The sequence below is a fragment of the Crinia signifera genome, chromosome 8 (genome assembly GCF_055691185.1).
Source record: "Crinia signifera chromosome 8, ASM5569118v1, whole genome shotgun sequence".
In the NCBI taxonomy this organism is placed as follows: domain Eukaryota; kingdom Metazoa; phylum Chordata; class Amphibia; order Anura; family Myobatrachidae; genus Crinia; species Crinia signifera.
In genome coordinates, this window is record NC_139224.1 from 176,932,520 (window position 1) to 176,953,965 (window position 21,446).

A 21,446-nucleotide genomic window follows, 5' to 3' on the forward strand; every position below is an offset into this window, starting at 1 on the left:
TGCCGGGCGGATCGCAGGTAAATTAGGTCCGACTTGTCCCTAGGACAAGTTGGCCTAATGTATGGGGGCCTTTAGACTGGGGGTAGTTAAACACTGTTGTGAGAGGACAGTAACTCACTCAGCGTGATCCCACACATTGGATTGTCCTTGTGTGTACCTCACTTAGACTGGGTATATTCAAACACTGCTGTTAGAGGACAGCAACGTACTCAGTGTGATTCCACACCCTGCATTGCCTTTGTGTGTACTATATCGCTCGTTTGTATACCAGAACCATATGTGATTCTACACCTTACCCTAGTTCACTTTGCCGTATTCGCGCTATACCCATTGAAACTTTAACTGTGTCGTTGATTAGCTGTGTGTATATAGTACCAGCTGGAAATACCTGATACCTGAATGTTCATATTTGGAGACCACGGCGCCGACCGGTACCTACATTCACAACAAAGGGGTTTATTCTAGTTCATTCTTTCTGACAAAATCCTTCTTACATGTGCACTGCAGGGGGCCAGATGTAACATGTGCAGAGAGAATTAGATTTGGGTGAGTTATTTTGTTTCTGTGCAGGGAAAATACTGACTGCTTTATTTTTACACTTCAATATAGATCTCACTTTGAAGAAAATTCTCTCTGCACAAGTTACATCTGCCCCACCCGCAGTGCACATGGTTTTGTCCATCTAAGAAGGATTTTGTCAGAAAGAATGGACTAGAATAACCCCCAAAGTGTTAACATGGTCTCTTCACAGTGAACAATACGCCAATGTGTTACCATTACTGTACAACTTAGGAGATTCCATCACCTCTCACTAACACAAACTCTGTGTGGAGACTGTCTCAAGGTGACAATTACCCTGAAACAGAACCTCCCGTATATGAACCTAATCTCAGACCTCTGGGATATTGAGCAACCGAACCGCCTACATCCTGTTCAATAACAGTGTCTAAACAAACCCCGGGGTGAACTGGGTGATCAGGTCAACTAAAACCTGACACCCAGAACACTAGCCAGTGATTGGACTGAGGGTACATTTACATTTCCTAATGTTCTCCAGTTACTCTGTAACTATTACTTTTTTAAATTCAGGCAACTCGCCATAACTCTATTTCTTCTTCATATTCAAGGGAGGACTGCCTTGCCCCCTCTCATCCGCAATCCTATACTTTGTAAGATTGGGGACAGCAGAAGCGGGGTCCAGACTACACATCCAACCCTCTCTTTACTATCCCATCTTAAAGCCTCAATTCTAAGTGACTCTCTCATTGGCATCACCACAATCTACCTCTCTGCAATGCCCACATGGTAACAGGGAAGGACTCCAGGTGGTGTAGCCAACAGCAGAAGCACGCTCTAGCTCACTTCGGATCAGCGGTGCCCTCTCATTATTACTCTACAGCCATACCTCACTGATTCCGCCTGGTACCATCCGAACCCAGAAGCTAAACAGTGATGGGCCGACCTAGTACCTGTCTGGGGAACTAACAGGGAATAGCCGGTGCTGTAGCTCACCATAACAGCAGAAGCCAACACGCTGTGGGAGTTATGCATGACCGTTATCTTTTCTCTCCCTCTTTTCACTTGATTTCTTGATCCCCATTCCACTGTCCCCTACCACTAATCCCTTGCAATAAGGGGGTGTGTCCTGCGCCACCATAACTGTTATTTTCCTCTACGATAACAAATTGGATGTCAAATTATTGATCCTACATGTATGTTTAGAGGAACAGTTATTTATAAAGAAATTTTCGCTGCATGCATTTACAAACCTACCACTGAACTAGGTTTTTTTTATTTATTCCTTCGAAGTGGAGGGAAGAATCTAATCTTTATTTTAAGTGTTGAATCATTAAAAGTTATATCTTAATATGTAGACATTATTTCATATCCATATTGTTTATAAGTGTGCCCCAAAAAGCCTTGTCGGGTTCTCTTTGAGTCATCTCCAGACTCAGTTTTCAGTTCAATTATTGAACTCCATTTTGGGATCACCACCAACCACAGACCAAAGCCGTTAAATCAATAACAGAGCTACGGTGTTTATGTTAGTAATCACGTATTCTTAAGGCCCCCATACACTAGGGCGACTTGTCCTTAGGACAAGTCGCCCCCGACTTCCCCCTGACTTCCCCCTGAGCTTCCCCGGCTGCTCCCCGGGGGAGCTTGATTAGATTGGCACTTGATGTGCCATTTTTTACATGTGATAAATCGTCTCGATTTATCACATGTAAAAAACCCGGGGAGCAGGGGGGGGGGGGGCTAAGAGGTGAGAGCTGGTGGGAGCAGGGGGGCTGGGGACGCTGCGGGGGACAGCGTCTGTGCGGCGAGAAGGTAGAGGGAGCAGGGGGGAAGCCCATACAATGAATGGGCAGCCTGTGATTGGCTGCTGAGCGCTCTCTCAGCCAATTGCTGACTGGCTGAGAGAGCGCTCAGCCAATCACAGGCCGCCCATTCATTGTATGGGCTTTTTTTTTATTCATTACTGACAGCTCCCGGCCGGCTCCCCCTGCCCGGCTCTATGCAGCCTGTGTCCCCCGCAGCGTCTCCAGCCCCCCCTGCTCCCTCTACCTTCTCGCCGCACAGACGCTGTCCCCAGCAGCGGGGGACACAGACGTGTCCCCCGCAGCGTCCCCAGCCCCCCCTGCTCCCTCCACCGCCCCACTAGGTCCCAAGTCGGGTGGTCGGACGTGCAGCAGGTCCGACCACCCGACGCAGATCCGATGCGCACGGGACCGCGCATCGGATCTGAGGGGACATCAAAACTAGCCGATTTTGGTCCGATTTCGGCCAGATCCGACTGATCTGGCTGAAATCTGACCAAAATCGGCTAGTGTATGGGGGCCATTACTTACTACCTATTCCAGTGCCAATCCAACTCAACCCCGAAAAAAGTTGACACCCCATCCAGGCTCAGATCACCCCATCCAGGGGATTCGGCATGAAAAGCCGGCGGTCGGGATCCCGGCATTCAAAATCCTGACGCCGGAATCCCGACAAGGGGGGAGGACGTGGATCGCCCCCCCTTGCGGGCTCGCTGCGCTCGCCACGCAGCGGGCCCGGTACCTCGCTACGCTCGGCACACTAATTTATTCTCCCTCCGAGGGTGTCGTGGACACCCACGGGGGGAGAAAGTGTCGGGATTTCGGCGTTCGGGACTCTGGCGTTGGGATTTTGAACGCCGGGATCCAAACTGCATCCCCATCCAGGCTCAGGTCCCCCCCCATCCAGGCTCAGATCACCCCCCCCATCCAGGCTCAGGTCACCCCATCCATGCTCAGATCCCCCCCCCCCCATCCAGGCTCAGGTCACCCCATCCATGCTCAGATCTGGCCCTCAGGATCCCCACACAGGTCATGTTTTCCAGATCGCCTGTGGAATATTAAAATGAGACATGATGACACAGAAATGGCACCTGCCAGGAAATCTGGAAAACCTGACCTGTCTGGAGTCCTGAGGGAAACATTTGGGAACCACTGCAATAGGTCATGGACGGACGAAGCTAGAAAATGTGATTGGCTGAAGTGGGCGGGACAAGGTTCATAATGATGGCGGCTGTTTCTCTGCACTGGGAGGTGAGAGGGAATTCACCTAAACCAGTCCACCCTCACCTCTCAGGATGCGTTGTGTCCCTCAGGGAGTCTCCCGAACACTTGAGGGTTTAGTAACTAAGATGAGAGTTCTATTAAAGATGTGATGTTGCTATGGGTAACCAATCAGGTCTGATTTATTATCTTCTAGAACAGGCACGTCCTGACTATAGCCCTCCAGCTTTTGTGAAACTTCAGGTGGGTACACACGTACAGATTTTCTGTCTGATCTATCTGGTGGGAACAAAAACCTGGAAATGTATGGGAGCATATGACAATCAAAAATTTCCAACCAAATGCAGGAAAACAGAAAAAAATATATGCTTTGATAAATTTGTTATATCAGAACGATTAAACAATTTGTCTGACTGATCACTGTCTATTTTCAAGTGTTTGGGAACAATTTTTTGATTGTCAGTTGCTCCCATACATTTCCAGGTTTTAGTTCCCACCAGATAAATCAGACAGAAAATCTGTACGTGTGTACGCACCTTAAGAGTCCCATATACACCCATATCAGCCTCACTAAGTAGGGTTACGAAGCTTGTGGTACTACTAGATCCAGCATGCCCTGACAGCAAAGTGATGGAGAAGTTCCCCAGCAGCAGGAACCAGTGTGTGCAGCAGAGCGAGGCATTGCTGGGGCTGAGGTGATCTCACTTCCTCCATCATTGGTGGAACTTCTCCTTTACATACAAACAGGAGAACATGTCTGCAGAGTGTTTGCTGTCTGCACTATGTCTCGCCGCCATCTCTCTGGTCGCAGGTGATATCTCCTGTCGCAATGAAGCAGGAGCGGCTGTAGACTGGTGAGTATTAGGCCACTTACTGACACGGATCTGTGTGGTGCATAGCAGCGCCCGATATATATTGGTGTTCAGACATCTGCTAAGTAAGTTGTGCTACTCTCCCGGAGTAACCCGGGCACGTGTACCACCGCCCTCTCCCGCTGTAACCCGGGCACATGTACCACCGCCCTCTCCCGCTGTAACCCGGGCACATGTACCACTGCTCTCTCCCGCTGTAACCCAGGCACATGTACCACCGCCCTCTCCCGGTGTAACCCGGGCACGTGTACCACCGCCCTCTCCCGCTGTAACCCGGGCACGTGTACCACCGCTCTCTCCCGCTGTAACCCAGGCACATATACCACCGCTCTCTCCCGCTGTAACCCAGACACATATACTACCGCTCTCTCCTGCTGTAACCCAGTTGCAGGCACAGGCACAAGGGGGGAACTTAGGCTACAGAGGATTTATTCTGCATGGAGGGAGGGTTAAAATCCCCATACACTGCAGCAACTTCTCCCTTCAGAGAAGCCACGCAACTCAGAGGGTCCTGTGCGCGTGGGACTGCTCATTGCCTCGGACACGCGGTCAGTCACCTGCAATTTGGGCTCGTTTCCTGTGATTTATTGCTGCAATCACAGGAAAGAGCCCAAATTGCAGGTACATTGCCCGGTGTATGGGTCTTTTATGGTCATGATCCCTCCTACGCACCTGACCGCCAGCAGTGTATATGATGCTATACCCCCACACAGTGTAAGTACATTTACAGGCAGAGGAAAATCAGGATCACAATTTATTGTAAAAAGAAAAAATGTAAAAAAAACCTGATGTCCAATGAGGGGAGTGCCTGTTAGGGGCGTCCTGCGAGCACAGTCCCGGCTTTTACCCCATGAAACCTCTCCCTACTAATGTCATTTATCTACCCCTCAGCTCAGGACGCTGTCCCGACATTTTCCCCCCACTCCTCGGATTACAGTCCCGGCGTTCACCCATTGTCAGGGCACAGTCCCGGTATCCTCGCCCCAGCTCAGGGCACAGTCCCGGCATCCTCCCCCGGCTCAGGGCACAGTCCCGGCGGTGTCCTATACCCCAGCTCACCCGGAGGGGTAGGCCCGGAGGATGCGGAGGTCGTCCAGCGGCCGGTCCTGGCTGTCGGTCTCCGCCATACCCAGCCGGTTGAGGCAGCCCAGGCCCCGGCAGACGCGGCCGTAGATGGTGTGCTTTCCGTCCAGCCAGGGAGACGGGCCCAGCGTCAGGAAGAACTGGCTGCCGTTGGTGTCGGGCCCGGCGTTGGCCATGGCCAGGATCCCGGCCCCGGTGAATTTCAGATCGGGCTGGAACTCATCGGCGAAGTGCTTCCCGTCGTAGATGGATCCGCCGCCCCGGCCGGTGCCGCTCGGGTCCCCGCCCTGCACCATGAAGTCGCGGATCACCCGGTGGAACTTGGTGTTGTTATAGTAGCCGCGGCGGGCCAGCTCGGCGAAGTTCCGGCAGGTCTGGGGGGCATGGTCCCAGTACAGCTCCACCGTGATGGCGCCCAGGCCGGTCTCCATGCAGACGTGCGGCGGCCGCCAGCTCTCCGGCGGGATCCCGGTCATCTCCGGATTCAGCAATGGCGGCACCGGACACACGCGGTCTGTCTGTATGCTGGCTGCTGCCGAGCTGTAGGAAGTTGGAACGCAGCGCCGACTTCCGCGTTCCACGGTGCTCCGCCCACTTCCGTGCGCCGCATAGGCAAGCCCCGCCCACACAAGCGTACATAGGCTACGTCTCCCACAGCGCCACGAAGGCATCCAGGCTCCTCCCAACTCATAGCGAGCCAAGCTCGAACACAGATGCATGCACATAGATAGGCTCCGCCCACCACGTGTGTTTCGGTCTGAGGCACACTCATCAATAAAGTTTCATTTGTTTAAGATATAAAGATCCCAGTAGCATTCTAGTGAAACAAACAGGGCTGTTTCTAGACAATATGGCTCCCAGTTTTAACAGTAAAAATGGGCCCCACCAATAGATATTTTAAAAATAAAGAATGCACACATTTCAAAAAAGTATGTGCGGCCTCGCTTCAAGGGTTAATGCCCTTTAGAAAAATGCCACACACTGCAATGCCCATTAACAATGTCACCAATCTTAATTTCCCTTAAACATTATGCCGCACACAGTAATGTCCATTACACATTACGCCACACACCACAATGACCATTACATATGCCACCCACCGTAATGCCCATTACACATGGGACACAAACCGTAACGCCACTTACACGTTATGCCACACACTGTAACATACCTCCCAACTTTTTTTCTGTGGGCAAAGCCGCACGAGCTCCCGAATTGGGGGCGTGGCCTTTGAAAAGGGGGCGTGGTCTCACGGGATGACGCGTCCTCCGGGCGCACCCACGTTTTCCGCTGCTCTGCGGCACTTAATAGACGCTCTGCGTATGCGCAGAGCGTCTATTCTTGTCAGGCTGGGGGGACTCCCAACTGCTCCCCCCCACCGTGGGACAATGGCGGCCCCGGGTGGGACGCGGGAACGTCCCCGGATACCAGGACATTCCCGCGGTAAGCGGGACAGTTGGGAGGTATGCTGTAATGTCCCTTACACTATACGCCGCACACCGTAATGCCCCTGACTCTTATGTGCCACACACCATAATGCCACTAGTTTTAACTGTGTGCGTGCGTGCGTGTGTGTGATATATATATACTTTTTTATGTAAGCTGTTTTGATAAAAGCCGAAGTAAAGGCTGAAACGTCACAAACCACCCTGGCTGTGTAGTTGTCGATTGTTCCAGTCCGAGTGCCGCACTTATCTAAGTATTTGTATCGAGTCCTGCCGCGGCAGGTCCCACGTTGAGGGCACCGGGTGTATTCAATTGATTGGAAGCGAGTGCCAGCACTTTTTCGTTTTATAAATATATATATATATATATATATATATATATATATATATATGGGGACGATTTCCAAATAATTGAAAACAGGAGGCGGCACTCAAAAAAACGTTGATAACTTGTATTCAAAGCATAATAGTGAAAAAAACTGTCAGTTTTATATGGTCAACCGTTTCGGAGCTGACGCCCCTTCCTCAAGACCACTGACATAGCAACTCAAAACACAGAAAACGCATAAGTGAAGTGCAAAACAGAAAAATATATATATAATTTAGTTGTGGAGCAGCACACCCAATTGCGTCCAAACCAGGGAAGGTAAAGCTGGTGCCCGCCAGATGAATGCCCGTAGAAGACCGGCTCTTCTACGGGCCGTGGTGACGGCGGCACTCAGTGTAAATAAGGAGACAGGAGACATGATGAGATCCACGTTTCGAGACCTTGCGGTCCCTTTATCAAGTTGCAGAGAACAAGGGACCGCAAGGTCTCGAAACGTGGATCTCATCAGGTCTCCTGTCTCCTTATTTACACTGAGTGCCGCCGTCACCACGCTACTATATATATATATATATACACACACACACTGTAGATATACATATAACACCTCCATAATTAAAGCAAGCCTTCTGCTATTTACGATCATTCAGAGAGGCTAAGGGAGGGAAGGGCAGGGGACAGGCTGTAAAAGTTTTAACTTACATTGTCCAAGTCACGGCACTGCACTGCTGTACCGCACGCCCCAAACCTAACCCTCAGGACAGCTGCTGTGCTGCCTGCTGGGGAGTCAGGGATCAGGGAGTAGGACAGATGGAGCCGCGAGCTATGGGAGGAGCTGCCCGCGGCGCAGCAGCCCACCCGCGGCCATCTTGTTTTCTGGCAAAATGCCAGTTTGTTGCAGCTTACAGGTGCCCGCAGCCCACCAGCTGACAGGAGCCCACCACAGCGCTGCTCCTCCAAGCCACTGCGGGGGCTGCCTCACGGTGGCTACGCCACTGGATATCATACCTCTCAACATGACCCCTCCTGGAGGGACACAATGCTCTGATTCAGGACCTCCCTCCAATTGTATGATTGCCATCACCTGTTTAAAACAGGTGAATTGATAAGAAAGGTGATGGCAATCATACAATTGGAGGGAGGTCCAGAAGCAGAGCATTGTGTCCCTCCTGTCATGTTGGGAGGTATTAGACGATGATTGGTTGCTATGGGCAACTCCCCCTAGTTTGTACCCTGCTTTAGATTTGGGAGAGGGGTGTCCACACTGATATCTACATTGCAATGGAACCCCCATACACACAGGAGGATCTAGATAAAGATATCACATAGAAATGGCTTCTAGTGTGTGCACTCAATATTATTAATGACCCCCTCCCTTGTCCTGCATATGACCCCCTCCCTTGTCCTGCATATGACCCCTCCCTTGTCCTGCATATGACCCCTCCCTTGTCCTGCATATGACCCCCTCCCTTGTCCTGCATATACAGACAAGGCACCTTATGCAGGTCCGCTCACAAAGGGCGCTCGTTCTCACGGGGACCGATGTTTTCTTACTGTGCATTTCTGTGCACCCACTGTGAATACTCGGATCGCTGGGTGCATGCACCCAGGACAGCGTGCGGGGGTTGGCGAGGGGCGGCCCTGTTAGCATATGTAACGCTCAGTGTTTTATGGGTGTTCACATGAGAACGCTGGACGTTCTTATGCTAATGAGGCCATGACGGGGGAGGACAGCTGCCCGCCCATTCCCTTCTGAACATGCACACATATGTAATAGTGCCGCAGAGCCTCAGTACCGCAGAGCCTCAGTGCAGCAAAGCCTCAGTGCCGCAAAGCCTCAGTGCCGCAGAGCCTCAGTGCCGCAGAGCCTCAGTGCGGCAGAGCCTCAGTACCGCAGAGCCTCAGTGCCGCAGAGCCTCAGTACCGCAGAGCCTCAGTGCCGCAGAGCCTCAGTGCCGCAGAGCCTCAGTGCGGCAGAGCCTCAGTACCGCAGAGCCTCAGTGCCGCAGAGCCTCAGTACCGCAGAGCCTCAGAGCCTCAGTGCCGCAGAGCCTCAGTGCCGCAGAGCACCCTCACATACCTGTATGCCCGCATGTCTCACATCATTCGATGGTCGCGACCATCCAATGATGTGGGTGCAAATGTATGTTTATGTAATCCATTCGCAGCCAGTACAAAGGAACGCGCCTTGCGAATGGTGGAGTAAAGGTGATTCGCATGGCTTCCAATACGCATCCGTGGGAATCAACCAGAATAATCACCAAGGTCTTCATTAACCACAACCCCACTTTCCATGTCACTCCCTTCCAGCATTGGCAAGTGTGTATGGGGCGTAACGCCCTCCAACATGACCCATTCCATTCGGTACACAATGCTCTGTTCCTGGGCTTCCCTGGTAATGTAGGATTGCCAGCACCTGTGTGGAACTAGGTAATTGATGAGAAGAGTGTTTCAACACAGTTGATGACAATCATACATTACCAGGGACGTCCAGGAACAGAGCACTGTGTACCGAATGGAATGGGTCATGTTGGAGGGTATGCGTAACGTGTGTGGGCGGCTACATGCAAAACACGCACTATTTATTCCCCACTAATATTATACCTTCTAGCACTACACTTTAACCTCTAGCTTCTGCTACTTTCTTATTAACACACTTTTATAGCTTAAGGCCCCCATACACTAGTGAGATTTATCTGACCTGTAAATTGCATCTGATTTCTCTTGAACTTCCCCGGCAGCTTCCCAGGAGACCTACATACAATTTGACACTTGATGTGCCGTTTTATACATCCAATTTGCGTCAGATAAATCACATCAGCGGCCCTGAGCCGTCAGCAGAGTCCCTGATCCTAGGCTGTGAGCCCGCGTCCCCTGTGCCAGGAGACCTGGAGCAGGTTCTATTTTTGGTACTCTTTACTTAGAACGGCGCCCACGATTTTGATCGTGGGCATCGTTAGTAAAAAATCTCGGGCATCTCGGGCATTGAATGCACTAAAAAATCGGGTGCGATGCGACAGACGAGATGCCCGCGATTTCCCATAGGGAACAATGTTCAATGCCTCAATTGACCCAATTTTCCATAGGAAACAATGTTAAATGGGCCACAGAGGCCAAATAGGCACCCTGAAGTGTGAAATGGCCCCCACAATTGTTAACGCCACCCCACGATCAACGTGAACCCGAAGCGTGGCGAGCGCAGCGGTACGCGTCCTACGACCTTTTCATACCCCCACTATCCACGTCGGCGTGGAGTTGAGAATAGAAAGTGTGGCGAGCGCAGCGAGCCACCGAGCCCGAAGCGTGGCGAGGGGACGCGGACAGCTGTGAAGCCCGCGAGGGGACGCGGATACCTGTGAAGGTATCCGCGTCCCCTCGCGGGGCTCGCCACGCTACGGGCTCGGTGGCTCGCTGCGCTCGCCACACTTTCTATTCTCAACTCCACGCCGACGTGGATAGTGGGGGTATGAAAAGGTCGTAGGACGCGTACCGCCGCCCCTCGCGGGCTCGCTGCGCTCGCCACGCTTCGGGTTGACGTTGATCGTGGGGTGGCGTTAACAATTCGGGTGGCCATTATACACTTCAGGGTGCCTATTTGGCCTCTGTGGCCCATTTAACATTGTTTCCTATGGAAAAATTGGGTCAATTGAGGCATTGAACAGGAAAATCGGGTCAATTGAGACATTTAACATTGTTCCCTATGGGAAATCTCGGGCATCTCGTCGGTCGCATTGCACCCGATTTTTTAGTGCATTCAATGCCCGAGATGGCCATGATGGGCGCCCTTCTAAGTAAAGAGTACCCTATTTTTTTATATAGTTTTTATTTTAATATTATATTAATAATATTGATTTAATAATATTTTTAATAATATAATTATTTCTAGTTGTCAGTCTAGCCCCCCACCCCCACTACCCCAGCAGGGCTGCTCCTAAATTGTAGCCCCCCGCCCCCCAGCAATGTAGCTGGGGTACATATATTGTTAATTGACAGTATAAATTGGTTACAGGACTAGTTACAGTTTTAAGTACAATGTTGCAAATAAGACCAAATGAGGCTGGGAGGCTTTATGTACTAACTGGAGGTGTGTATTGTAGAGAAACCTAGAAATGTATAATATACTGCAAGTATATGCCAAAAAATGTTTGTCGGGAGGTGAGTGTTAAATTGATTAGTTTGTGTTGAAGACTATCGTGTGTGTCCGGGGAGGGTGAGTGTAGGGGAAGCAGTTTAAATCCCGGCGGTCGGGATCCCGGCGTTCAAAATCCCGACGCCGGCATCCCGAACGCCGAAATCCCACGACACCCTCGGAGGGAGAATCAATTAGTGTGCTGAGCGTAGCGAGGCACGGGGCCCGCTGCGTGGATAGCGCAGCGAGCCCACAAGGGGGGCGATCCACATCCCCCCCCCTTGTCAGGATTTCGGCGTTCGGGATTCCGGCGTCAGGATTTTGAACGCCGGGATCCCGACCGCCGGCTTTTCGTGCCGAATCCGAGTGTAGAATGTTTGTGCATCTGATGCCCCTTTCCCACTGCAGGCTTTACACGGTAAAATGCCGTTTTTTTAGCCTTTTTAAACGGCTAGAGCTGCAGTGGGAAAGCTCCAGGTTGCTTTACACGGGTAACAAATACCGGTATTTGTTAACCGGGTAAAAAGCAGTGTTTTTACCGTGTAAGAGTTTTTTGGCAATGGGAAAGGGTTTTAAACGGTATTTAGAAATAATAATAAAGGTTAAGAACATGATTGGTGCATGTGATGTTTTTAATGACAGGCAAGGTTTACTAGAGAGTTTAAACGTGTTGCTTTGTGGTTTACACGGGTAAGTGTGAATAGGACAAAAACTGCTTTTAAACGTTATTTTAACGTTTAAAAGCTGCAGTGGGAAAGGGTCTTTGTGGCTATTACCCGGGTAAAGACACGTTTAAAAAAAACAGGTCTTTACCCGGGTAGGCAGTGGGAAAGCAGCATGATAGAGTGTCCTCTCTAGAGTGAGGTCTGTGTGTATGTGTAGTAATAAATGTGTCCCCCTGCTGGGGGGGTGCTGCTGAGGTGAAAAGTGAGATGTGTAGAGGAGGGAAAGCGGTTAGGTGACACAGGTGCTGAAATAACCTAACGAACTGTGCTGATGATTAACAGGGTAGTGTGTGCGGTGGGTATGATAAATAGTGCTGGTCTGGAGAAGTGTACCACGGATGGGATTGTTGTTGTGGGAATGAATATCTACTGTATTGGAATAGTAAGCAGTGCTCTGTCACCTCCGGGCTGAGCTGCAGCAGCGTACAGTGTCTGCGCGGCTCTCTGTGGACTCCTGTGTTCAATTCTTATAACACTGGAGTCTACAGAGAGCCGCGCAGGCAATCAGGTGCCGTACACTGCCGGAGCTCAGCCCAGAGGCGACGGAGCACTGCTTCTTTTACCGCTCACTGTGCTCACTTCATTTGTGACAGCCTGACAGGACACTGCAGCGGCTTCCGGTTTCCGGTGACGTACACGTGCTGCGGGTGGGAGGAGGGTCCAAACATATAGATATATCGGATCTGATGCATCATGGGTGCAAAAGCACCCACGATGTGCCCATGATGGGTCAGATGCCGATATATCTTATGTTCAGCAGGTCCGACCACCTGATCAGATCCGATGCGCACGGGACCGCGCATCAGATCAGATGTCAAACACATGCGATTTTGGGCCGATTTTACCCGATTTATCGGCCCAAAGTGCCGATATCGGATGAAATCGGCCGGAAATCGCATAGTGTATGGGGGCCTTTAGTTTTTCACTTGTGCGCTGCCCTGGGGTGACTTGCTTATGCCGGCCTTTTTGGGGTTCCACGCCCCAGATTCAAACTAGTATTAGGGACTCACCAGAAATGAGGTCACCGTGAAGCTGGTTGGTGGGCAAATATTTCATGGCCAATTAATATACCAAGAACCTCTGTTATTGATTAATAATATGGAGTGTGCATCTGCACCATGTATTTTTCTTTGCAGAACTACAAGTCCCAGCATGATAGCACCTAATCTTTATAGGGTGTGCATTCTTAGACCCCCCCCACTTTCAGCAGGCGTTTGGGGGGGGGGGCTTAAACGGACATCATTAAGCCCCACCCCCATGAAGAAAAGTGCCTCAATTTGACGATCTCCGCGGAGGGGGCGGGGCTAAATGACACGATAATGACACTTTGGCCCCGCCCCTCTCAGGAGATCGTCAGAAAAGGTAATGTAAACGCTGTGGCTGGGATGGGGGAAGCCGCAATCTGGGGGGGGGGGGGAATCCGGGAGGGTAAGCAACCCTGAGCTACATGCAATACAGCCAGTATTTACCCTGCACATAAACTAAATCCATGTATTTGCTCTCTGCATAGCCACAGACACAAAGGGACTGCTTTTAGTGTAATGTAATGTAATGTAGTTCTGCCGACCCAGGGGGTCCCATGTTCTCAACTGGAACCAAATTCACTTTTTTCCATTTTTTTTATTGTTATTTGATAGGTTTGTGGTCTATAAGTTACCGGTTCGTCGGATCAATGGGACCGGACTGGGGCTGGAATATCTGTACTTGGACTCTGAGTCACAGACCTGGCACACCAGCAGATTCCTCATCAATATGAGCCAGGGGGCGGTGGGGCGATCGCTACAGCAGCTGTACCACTCGTACCATGTGAGTATGGTTCTGGTGTATGGTACGGCTGTGTATAATGTGCTCTGCCCAATGGTATAAAGACATGGCTGAAAGGCATAGAGGTCACCTGGACAGAAAAATAATGCAGGTATAGAAGTAAGAGAGACATTTATATAACATTGTACTCACTGGAAGGGGGGACACCCTTATGGTCGCAGTATTACGGGGCTGCATGCCCCATGTACATAGACGAAGGGTGCTGCATGCCCCATGTATGTAGACAAAGGGTGCTGCATGCCCCATGTACATAGACAAAGGTGCTGCATGCCCCATATACATAGACAAAGGGTGCTGCATGCCCCATGTACATAGACACAGGGTGCTGCATGCCCCATGTACATAGACACAGGGTGCTGCATGCCCCATGTACATAGACAAAGGGTGCTGTATGCCCCATGTACATAGACGAAGGGTGCTGCATGCCCCATGTACATAGACGAAGGGTGCTGCATGCCCCATGTACATAGACAAAGGGTGCTGCATGCCCCATGTACATAGACGAAGGGTGATGCATGCCCCATGTACATAGACGAAGGGTGCTGCATGCCCCATGTACATAGACAAAGGGTGCTGTATGCCCCATGTACATAGACGAAGGGTGCTGCATGCCCCATGTACATAGACAAAGGGTGCTGTATGCCCCATGTACATAGACGAAGGGTGCTGCATGCCCCATGTACATAGACGAAGGGTGATGCATGCCCCATGTACATAGACGAAGGGTGCTGCATGCCCCATGTACATAGACAAAGGGTGCTGTATGCCCCATGTACATAGACGAAGGGTGCTGCATGCCCCATGTACATAGACAAAGGGTGCTGTATGCCCCATGTACATAGACGAAGGGTGCTGCATGCCCCATGTACATAGACGAAGGGTGCTGCATGCCCCATGTACATAGACAAAGGGTGCTGCATGCCCCATGTACATAGACGAAGGGTGATGCATGCCCCATGTACATAGACGAAGGGTGCTGCATGCCCCATGTACATAGACGAAGGGTGCTGCATGCCCCATATACATAGACGAAGGGTGCTGCATGCCCCATGTATTTATTTATTTATTTATTAACAGTTTCTTATATAGCGCACACAGATTCCGCAGCGCTTTACAGAGCATAGTTATAATCAAAAACACATAACAAATTACAGTACAAGACAGTTTAGGACAAGTACATGGTTAATATAGATAGTTGCATCAGGGGACAGGACACTGAAGCAATCATCAGGGTGGCAGAGGTTTATATATTCTAAGAAAGGCACATGAGGAGAGAGGGCCCTGCTCGTGAGAGCTTACATTCTAAAGGGGAGGGATAGACAGACAGGGGTGACACAGAAGGTAAAGAAGTGAGCATAAACAGTAGGTAAGGATAAGCGATGGTCAGGTTTTATGCAGGAGGGTGGGAAGATGACAGCTTAGTCTTTGATATTTTAAGTCTAAAAAAGCGCTGGGTCATCCAAGAGTAGACAGCAGAGAGACAGTTAGAGATATGAGTGAGGATAGAGGGAGAGAGATCATGAGAGGAGAGGTAGATTTCACTGTTATCAGCATAGATGTGATAGTGGAAGTTGAGTGAGCACATAAGCTCACCCAGAGAGGATATATAGAGAAAGAGGACACCTACTATCAATGGAAGAGCAGGAGAGGTGAGGTCATTAGAGGTACAGCTGGTCATTTTCCAAACAGACAGTGCAAGTACAAGCTTTAACAGTGATAGTAAAAGTTGTTTGCAAATGTAAAATGCTGATGTTATGGTTGAATTGCCAGATCAAGCAGGCCGGAGTAGTGTGAATGTATTTAACTCACTCAAAGTAGACTTTGGTTTTCTCCGTTGTTGTTTTGTCCTTCAGTTTCACTTCGGTATAACGCTGTAGTTATGAATCAGTTTTCCCACTTTAATAACGTCCCACTTCAATCTAGGCCCACAGATAAAATCGGCCCACAGCCTATCCGGCCACAGCCGTATGCAATGACTACTTAAGTACTCTAACAATGCATGAGTTCCCAATTCCCAATAATTGGAATCCACTCGTTTAGTCCCCACCCCCTACAACACATAGCAATAAAAGTGGCTTAGAAAAACAAAACTAGCATTCCAGGATTCTATATATCACCTAGAATAAAAATAAATTCCTCCCTACACACATGCTAGGTACTGTTGTAAAGTACACAGAGGAGATGTTCAGTGTGTTACCTAGAAGTACAAATCAATCCCACACAATAGATGTAATGCTCTGCAGTACAGAGGAGATGTTCAGTGTATTACCTAGAAGTACAAATCAATCCCACACAATAGATGTAATGCTCTGCAGTACAGAGGAGATGTTCAGTGTATTACCTAGAAGTACAAATCAATCCCACACAATAGATGTAATGCTCTGCAGTACAGAGGAGATGTTCAGTGTATTACCTAGAAGTACAAATCAATCCCACACAATAGATGTAATGCTCTGCAGTACAGAGGAGATGTTCAGTGTATTACCTAGAAGTACAAATCAATCCCACACAATAGATGTAATGCTCTGCAGTACAGAGGAGATGTTCAGTGTATTACCTGTTGGAGACAAGAGATGATGAGTCAGATGAATCTGGTATAACGCTGTAGTTATGAATCAGTTTTCCCACTTTAATAACGTCCCACTTCAATCTAGGCCCACAGATAAAATCGGCCCACAGCCTATCCGGCCACAGCCGTATGCAATGACTGTGTACATAGACACAGGGTGCTGCATGCCCCATGTACATAGACAAAGGGTGCTGTATGCCCCATGTACATAGACAAAGGGTGCTGTATGCCCCATGTACATAGACAAAGGGTGCTGCATGCCCCATGTACATAGACGATGGGTGCTGCATGCCCCATGTACATAGACGATGGGTGCTGCATGCCCCATGTACATAGACGATGGGTGCTGCATGCCCCATGTACATAGATGATGGGTGCTGCATGCCCCATGTACATAGACGATGGGTGCTGCATGCCCCATGTACATAGACGATGGGTGCTGCATGCCCCATGTACATAGACGAAGGGTGCTGCATGTCCCATGTACATAGACGATGGGTGCTGCATGCCCCATGTACATAGACGAAGGGTGCTGCATGCCCCATGTACATAGACGAAGGGTGCTGCATGCCCCATGTACATAGACGATGGGTGCTGTATGCCCCATGTACATAGACGAAGGGTGCTGCATGCCCCATGTACATAGACAAAGGGTGCTGTATGCCCCATGTACATAGACGAAGGGTGCTGCATGCCCCATGTACATAGACGAAGGGTGATGCATGCCCCATGTACATAGACGAAGGGTGCTGCATGCCCCATGTACATAGACAAAGGGTGCTGTATGCCCCATGTACATAGACGAAGGGTGCTGCATGCCCCATGTACATAGACAAAGGGTGCTGTATGCCCCATGTACATAGACGAAGGGTGCTGCATGCCCCATGTACATAGACGAAGGGTGCTGCATGCCCCATGTACATAGACAAAGGGTGCTGCATGCCCCATGTACATAGACGAAGGGTGATGCATGCCCCATGTACATAGACGAAGGGTGCTGCATGCCCCATGTACATAGACGAAGGGTGCTGCATGCCCCATATACATAGACGAAGGGTGCTGCATGCCCCATGTACATAGACACAGGGTGCTGCATGCCCCATGTACATAGACAAAGGGTGCTGTATGCCCCATGTACATAGACAAAGGGTGCTGTATGCCCCATGTACATAGACAAAGGGTGCTGCATGCCCCATGTACATAGACGATGGGTGCTGCATGCCCCATGTACATAGACGATGGGTGCTGCATGCCCCATGTACATAGACGATGGGTGCTGCATGCCCCATGTACATAGATGATGGGTGCTGCATGCCCCATGTACATAGACGATGGGTGCTGCATGCCCCATGTACATAGACGATGGGTGCTGCATGCCCCATGTACATAGACGAAGGGTGCTGCATGTCCCATGTACATAGACGATGGGTGCTGCATGCCCCATGTACATAGACGAAGGGTGCTGCATGCCCCATGTACATAGACGAAGGGTGCTGCATGCCCCATGTACATAGACGATGGGTGCTGTATGCCCCATGTACATAGACGAAGGGTGCTGCATGCCCCATGTACATAGACGAAGGGTGCTGCATGCCCCATGTACATAGATGATGGGTGCTGCATGCCCCATGTACATAGATGATGGGTGCTGCATGCCCCACGTACATAGACAAAGGGTGCTCTTATCGCGAGAGCTGCCCTTTGCGGAAGTAATCGCATACATTAGTACAGCGCGATGCATCGCACCATCAGCGGCGGGATGTAGCGCAAGTGATTGGTACATCCCGACCACAATCTGTACGTAGTGTGTACTGCACTGAGGTCACATCCAGCATCTCTCACTGTGTACATTGGGGCAGATGTATTAAGCCATAACAAGAGATAAATGCAATCGTGATAAGGAGAGATAAACGTCCAACCAATCACATACCAACTGCCATGTTACAGGCTGTGTTTGAAAAAAGTCAGTAAGGAGCTGATTGGCTGGACGTTTATCTCTCCTTATCGCCCTTGCATTTATCTCTTGTTAAGGCTTAATACATCTGCCCCATTGTGTTCTATCCTCTCAGGAGAACTACACAGCCTACATGATGTACAACGATTCGCCACCTGGCACTAACAACGTTTCAACACAACGAGGGCATTCCAAGGGTGAGTAATACTAGGACATGAAATGCAGGATTTGTGCTGGGTATAGTATATATACAGGGGCACAACAAGAACATTGTGGGCCCCATGGCAAAATCTTGAAAGGGTCCCCCTCCCCGCCATTGTCACTTTAGTGGCCCTTAAAGGGCAGACGAAAGAGAGCGAGAGAGACAGAAGAGGGTGTTGGGGAAAGGGAGAGAGAAACTGAGAGGGGTGGTCGAAAGAGAGCACGCTCCATGGAAAAAGAGGGAGGAGCATGGGAGGTAGAGACTGGGGAGGGGAAGATGAAAAGAGGAGAGGGGGATTGTGGAGAGAAAAAAAGGAGAGTGAGCAGGGAGAGGAAGCACAGGAAGGAGACAAAGAGTTGAGAGAGCCAGGGGAAAGATAGTGGAGAGGGAGGGGTTGGGGGAGCATGGGAGGGAGAAAAAAAGATCAAAGGAAGGGGAGAGAGAATAATAGAGGAAAGAGGGAGAGCCAGGCATCTTGTACAGTACTCCCTAATTTACCCCCTCCGCACCGCCCCCAATCCCCGCCCCCCACCCGACCACCACACCCATAGTAAGAGCTATAGTGTCAGGTATGGTGACCCGCTCCTATGCTCTCCACTGCTGCTGCCGCAGCCTGATGTTCTTCTCCCCATGTACAGGCAGCCCCGCCGGTCATCTTGCTCCCCGTGCACAGGTGGCAGCACTGGGCCTCTATCCTCCGCTATACGGTTGGCACCACTGGGCCTCTCCACTGCTGCTGCCGGGTCTCCTTCTCCCTGCATAGGGGTTCGTCCAGACCATGCCACTGGGTCTCCTGCTCCCTGCGTCCAGGCTGTGCCGCCGGGTCTCCTTCTCAGTGAGTCCTCACTGTGATCCCCTCCTCACTGCACACCAATGCTGCCGCCATAGACCTCCTGCTCCCGCTGTACAGGGGGAGCATAGTGTGAAAAACAATGAAAAAAAAACTAAATGAGGGTGCAGGGGAGTGCCTGCCGGGCCCCATAGCAGTTGCACCCTCGGTAGTTACGCCACTGTATATATACTATGTACCATCTGTGCAGCACTGTAAGCTGGCTATCCTGAGATCTGTTCTATGATGAATGCTGGGTACACTGGGCGATATATTGTTACTGATAGGATGCTAGAGTGCAGATTATATATTGTGCTATATGTCGACCCCCCCATCATGTGTACATGTAGCTCAATGTTGACTTTATAGTGGTCCGGTGAATCGCCCAGTGTGTGCCCAGCGTATTTCTCCCACGTACAACAACATTAATCAGACATACATAGCAGGAGGACGGAAAGAGGAAGCAGGAGATTTGGGCGTGACTCGCCGTCAGATGTCTGCTATGTATGTGGCCTCATTAGTCTGATCGCATATGCTGAGCTGCTGTAACTGCTGATTGCATTGAATTACTTCACAGACAGGGTAGTGGATAAGTGGAATAGCCTCCCATCAGAGGTGGTAGAGGCTTAAGGTCCCCATACACTAGCCGATTTTGGTCAGATTTCGGCCAGATCAGTCGGATCTGGCCGAAATCGGACCAAAATCGGCTAGTTTTGATGTCCCCTCAGATCCGATGCGCGTTCCCGTGCGCATCGGATCTGCGTCGGGTGGTCGGACCTGCTGCACGTCCGACCACCCCACTTGGGACCTAGTGGGGCGGCGCGGCAGTGGAGGGAGCAGGGGGGGCTGGGGACGCTGCGGGGGACACAGGCGGCATAGAGCCGGGCAGGGGGAGCCGGGAGCTGTCAGTACTGAATAATAAAAAAAAGCCCATACAATGAATGTGCGGCCTGTGATTGGCTGAGCGCGCTCTCAGCCAGTCAGCAATTCGCTGAGAGAGCGCTCAGCCAATCACAGGCTGCCCATTCATTGTATCGGCTTTTTTTTTCTAGCACTGATAGTTCCCGGCTCCCTCTGCCCGGCTCTATGCCGCCTGTCTCCCCCGCAGCGTCCCCAGCCCCCCCTGCTCCCACCAGCAGCCCTGCTCTGTAGCCCCCCCCCCACCCCCCCTGCTCCCCGGGTTTTTTACATGTGATAAATCGAGACGATTTATCACATGTAAAAAATGGCACATCAAGTGCCAATCTAATCAAGCTCCTCCGGGGAGCAGCCGGGGAAGCTCAGGGGGAAGTCGGGGGCGACTTGTCCTAAGGACAAGTCGCCCTAGTGTATGGGGGCCTTTAGACAGTAGAACAATGTAAACATGCTTGGAATAGGCATATGAATATCCTTACAAAGAAATAAGGATTAAAAAGGGTTGAGATTACCTGAAGGGTAAATAAGGGGCAGACTAGATGGGCTGATGGTTCTTATCTGCCGTCACATTCTATGTTTCTATGTTTCTAAGGCGTATTCATCATGTGCGCTGATATCTGATATCTGCTACGGGCCCAGGGTACAGCAAGCCCCATGGGGTTCTAGGGGGGGGGTTTCCTGTTTTGAATGATTGCTGGCAGTGGCGTAACTAGATAGATGTGGGCCCCATAGCAAAAGTTTTGTAAGGGCCCCTATTTATCACCTAATGCTAAAAAAAATGTATACAGCACATGATACTTTAACATGCAAAGTGGGCCCCTTTAAGCTCTGGGCCCCATAGCAGCTGCACCCCCTGCACCTATGGTAGTTACGCCCTGTATACAACACCTGTAACTGTGACAGGGAAGGTGGCCCCTTTAAGCTTTGGGCCCCATAGCAGCTGCACCCCTTGCACCTATGGTAGTTACGCCCTTGATTGCTGCTTAGGATTCCCACCTCCGCTGCCAGCAAACACAATGGGGTCAGTGGGTC

At 50.5% G+C, this 21,446-nt stretch overlaps 2 protein-coding genes and 1 pseudogene across 3 annotated transcripts in view; 2 read left to right on the plus strand and 1 right to left on the minus strand.

The window, feature by feature from the left end:
- The first annotated feature begins 1,391 nt into the window (after nt 1-1,391).
- LOC146029695 (5S ribosomal RNA) lies at nt 1,392-1,510 on the plus strand (annotated as a pseudogene).
- A 2,785-nt stretch (nt 1,511-4,295) lies between these two features.
- Nucleotides 4,296-21,446, plus strand: part of DNASE2B (deoxyribonuclease 2 beta) — a 30,498-nt gene continuing 13,347 nt past the window's right edge. Inside the window, exons 1-3 of one of the 2 annotated variants that reach the window (XM_083157864.1) lie at nt 4,296-4,396; nt 13,759-13,927; nt 18,584-18,665. In XM_083157864.1, coding sequence (XP_083013990.1) covers nt 4,296-4,396; nt 13,759-13,927; nt 18,584-18,665 — 352 coding nt within the window. Of the gene's footprint in view, nt 4,397-5,028; nt 5,129-13,758; nt 13,928-18,583; nt 18,666-21,446 lie in introns of those variants that run through there. The other variant, XM_083157865.1, reaches the window with a different exon arrangement.
- LOC146026834 (peptidyl-prolyl cis-trans isomerase-like 1) lies at nt 5,156-6,124 on the minus strand. Its single transcript, XM_083157867.1, has one exon. The coding sequence runs from the start codon at nt 5,971-5,973 to the stop codon at nt 5,470-5,472; it is 504 nt and encodes a 167-aa protein (XP_083013993.1). The 5' UTR covers nt 5,974-6,124; the 3' UTR covers nt 5,156-5,469.

Excerpts from the sequence above, each read along its gene's own strand:
- LOC146026834 (XM_083157867.1), bottom strand. The coding sequence starts at position 5,973 with ATGACCGGGATCCCGCCGGAGAGCTGGCGGCCGCCGCACGTCTGCATG.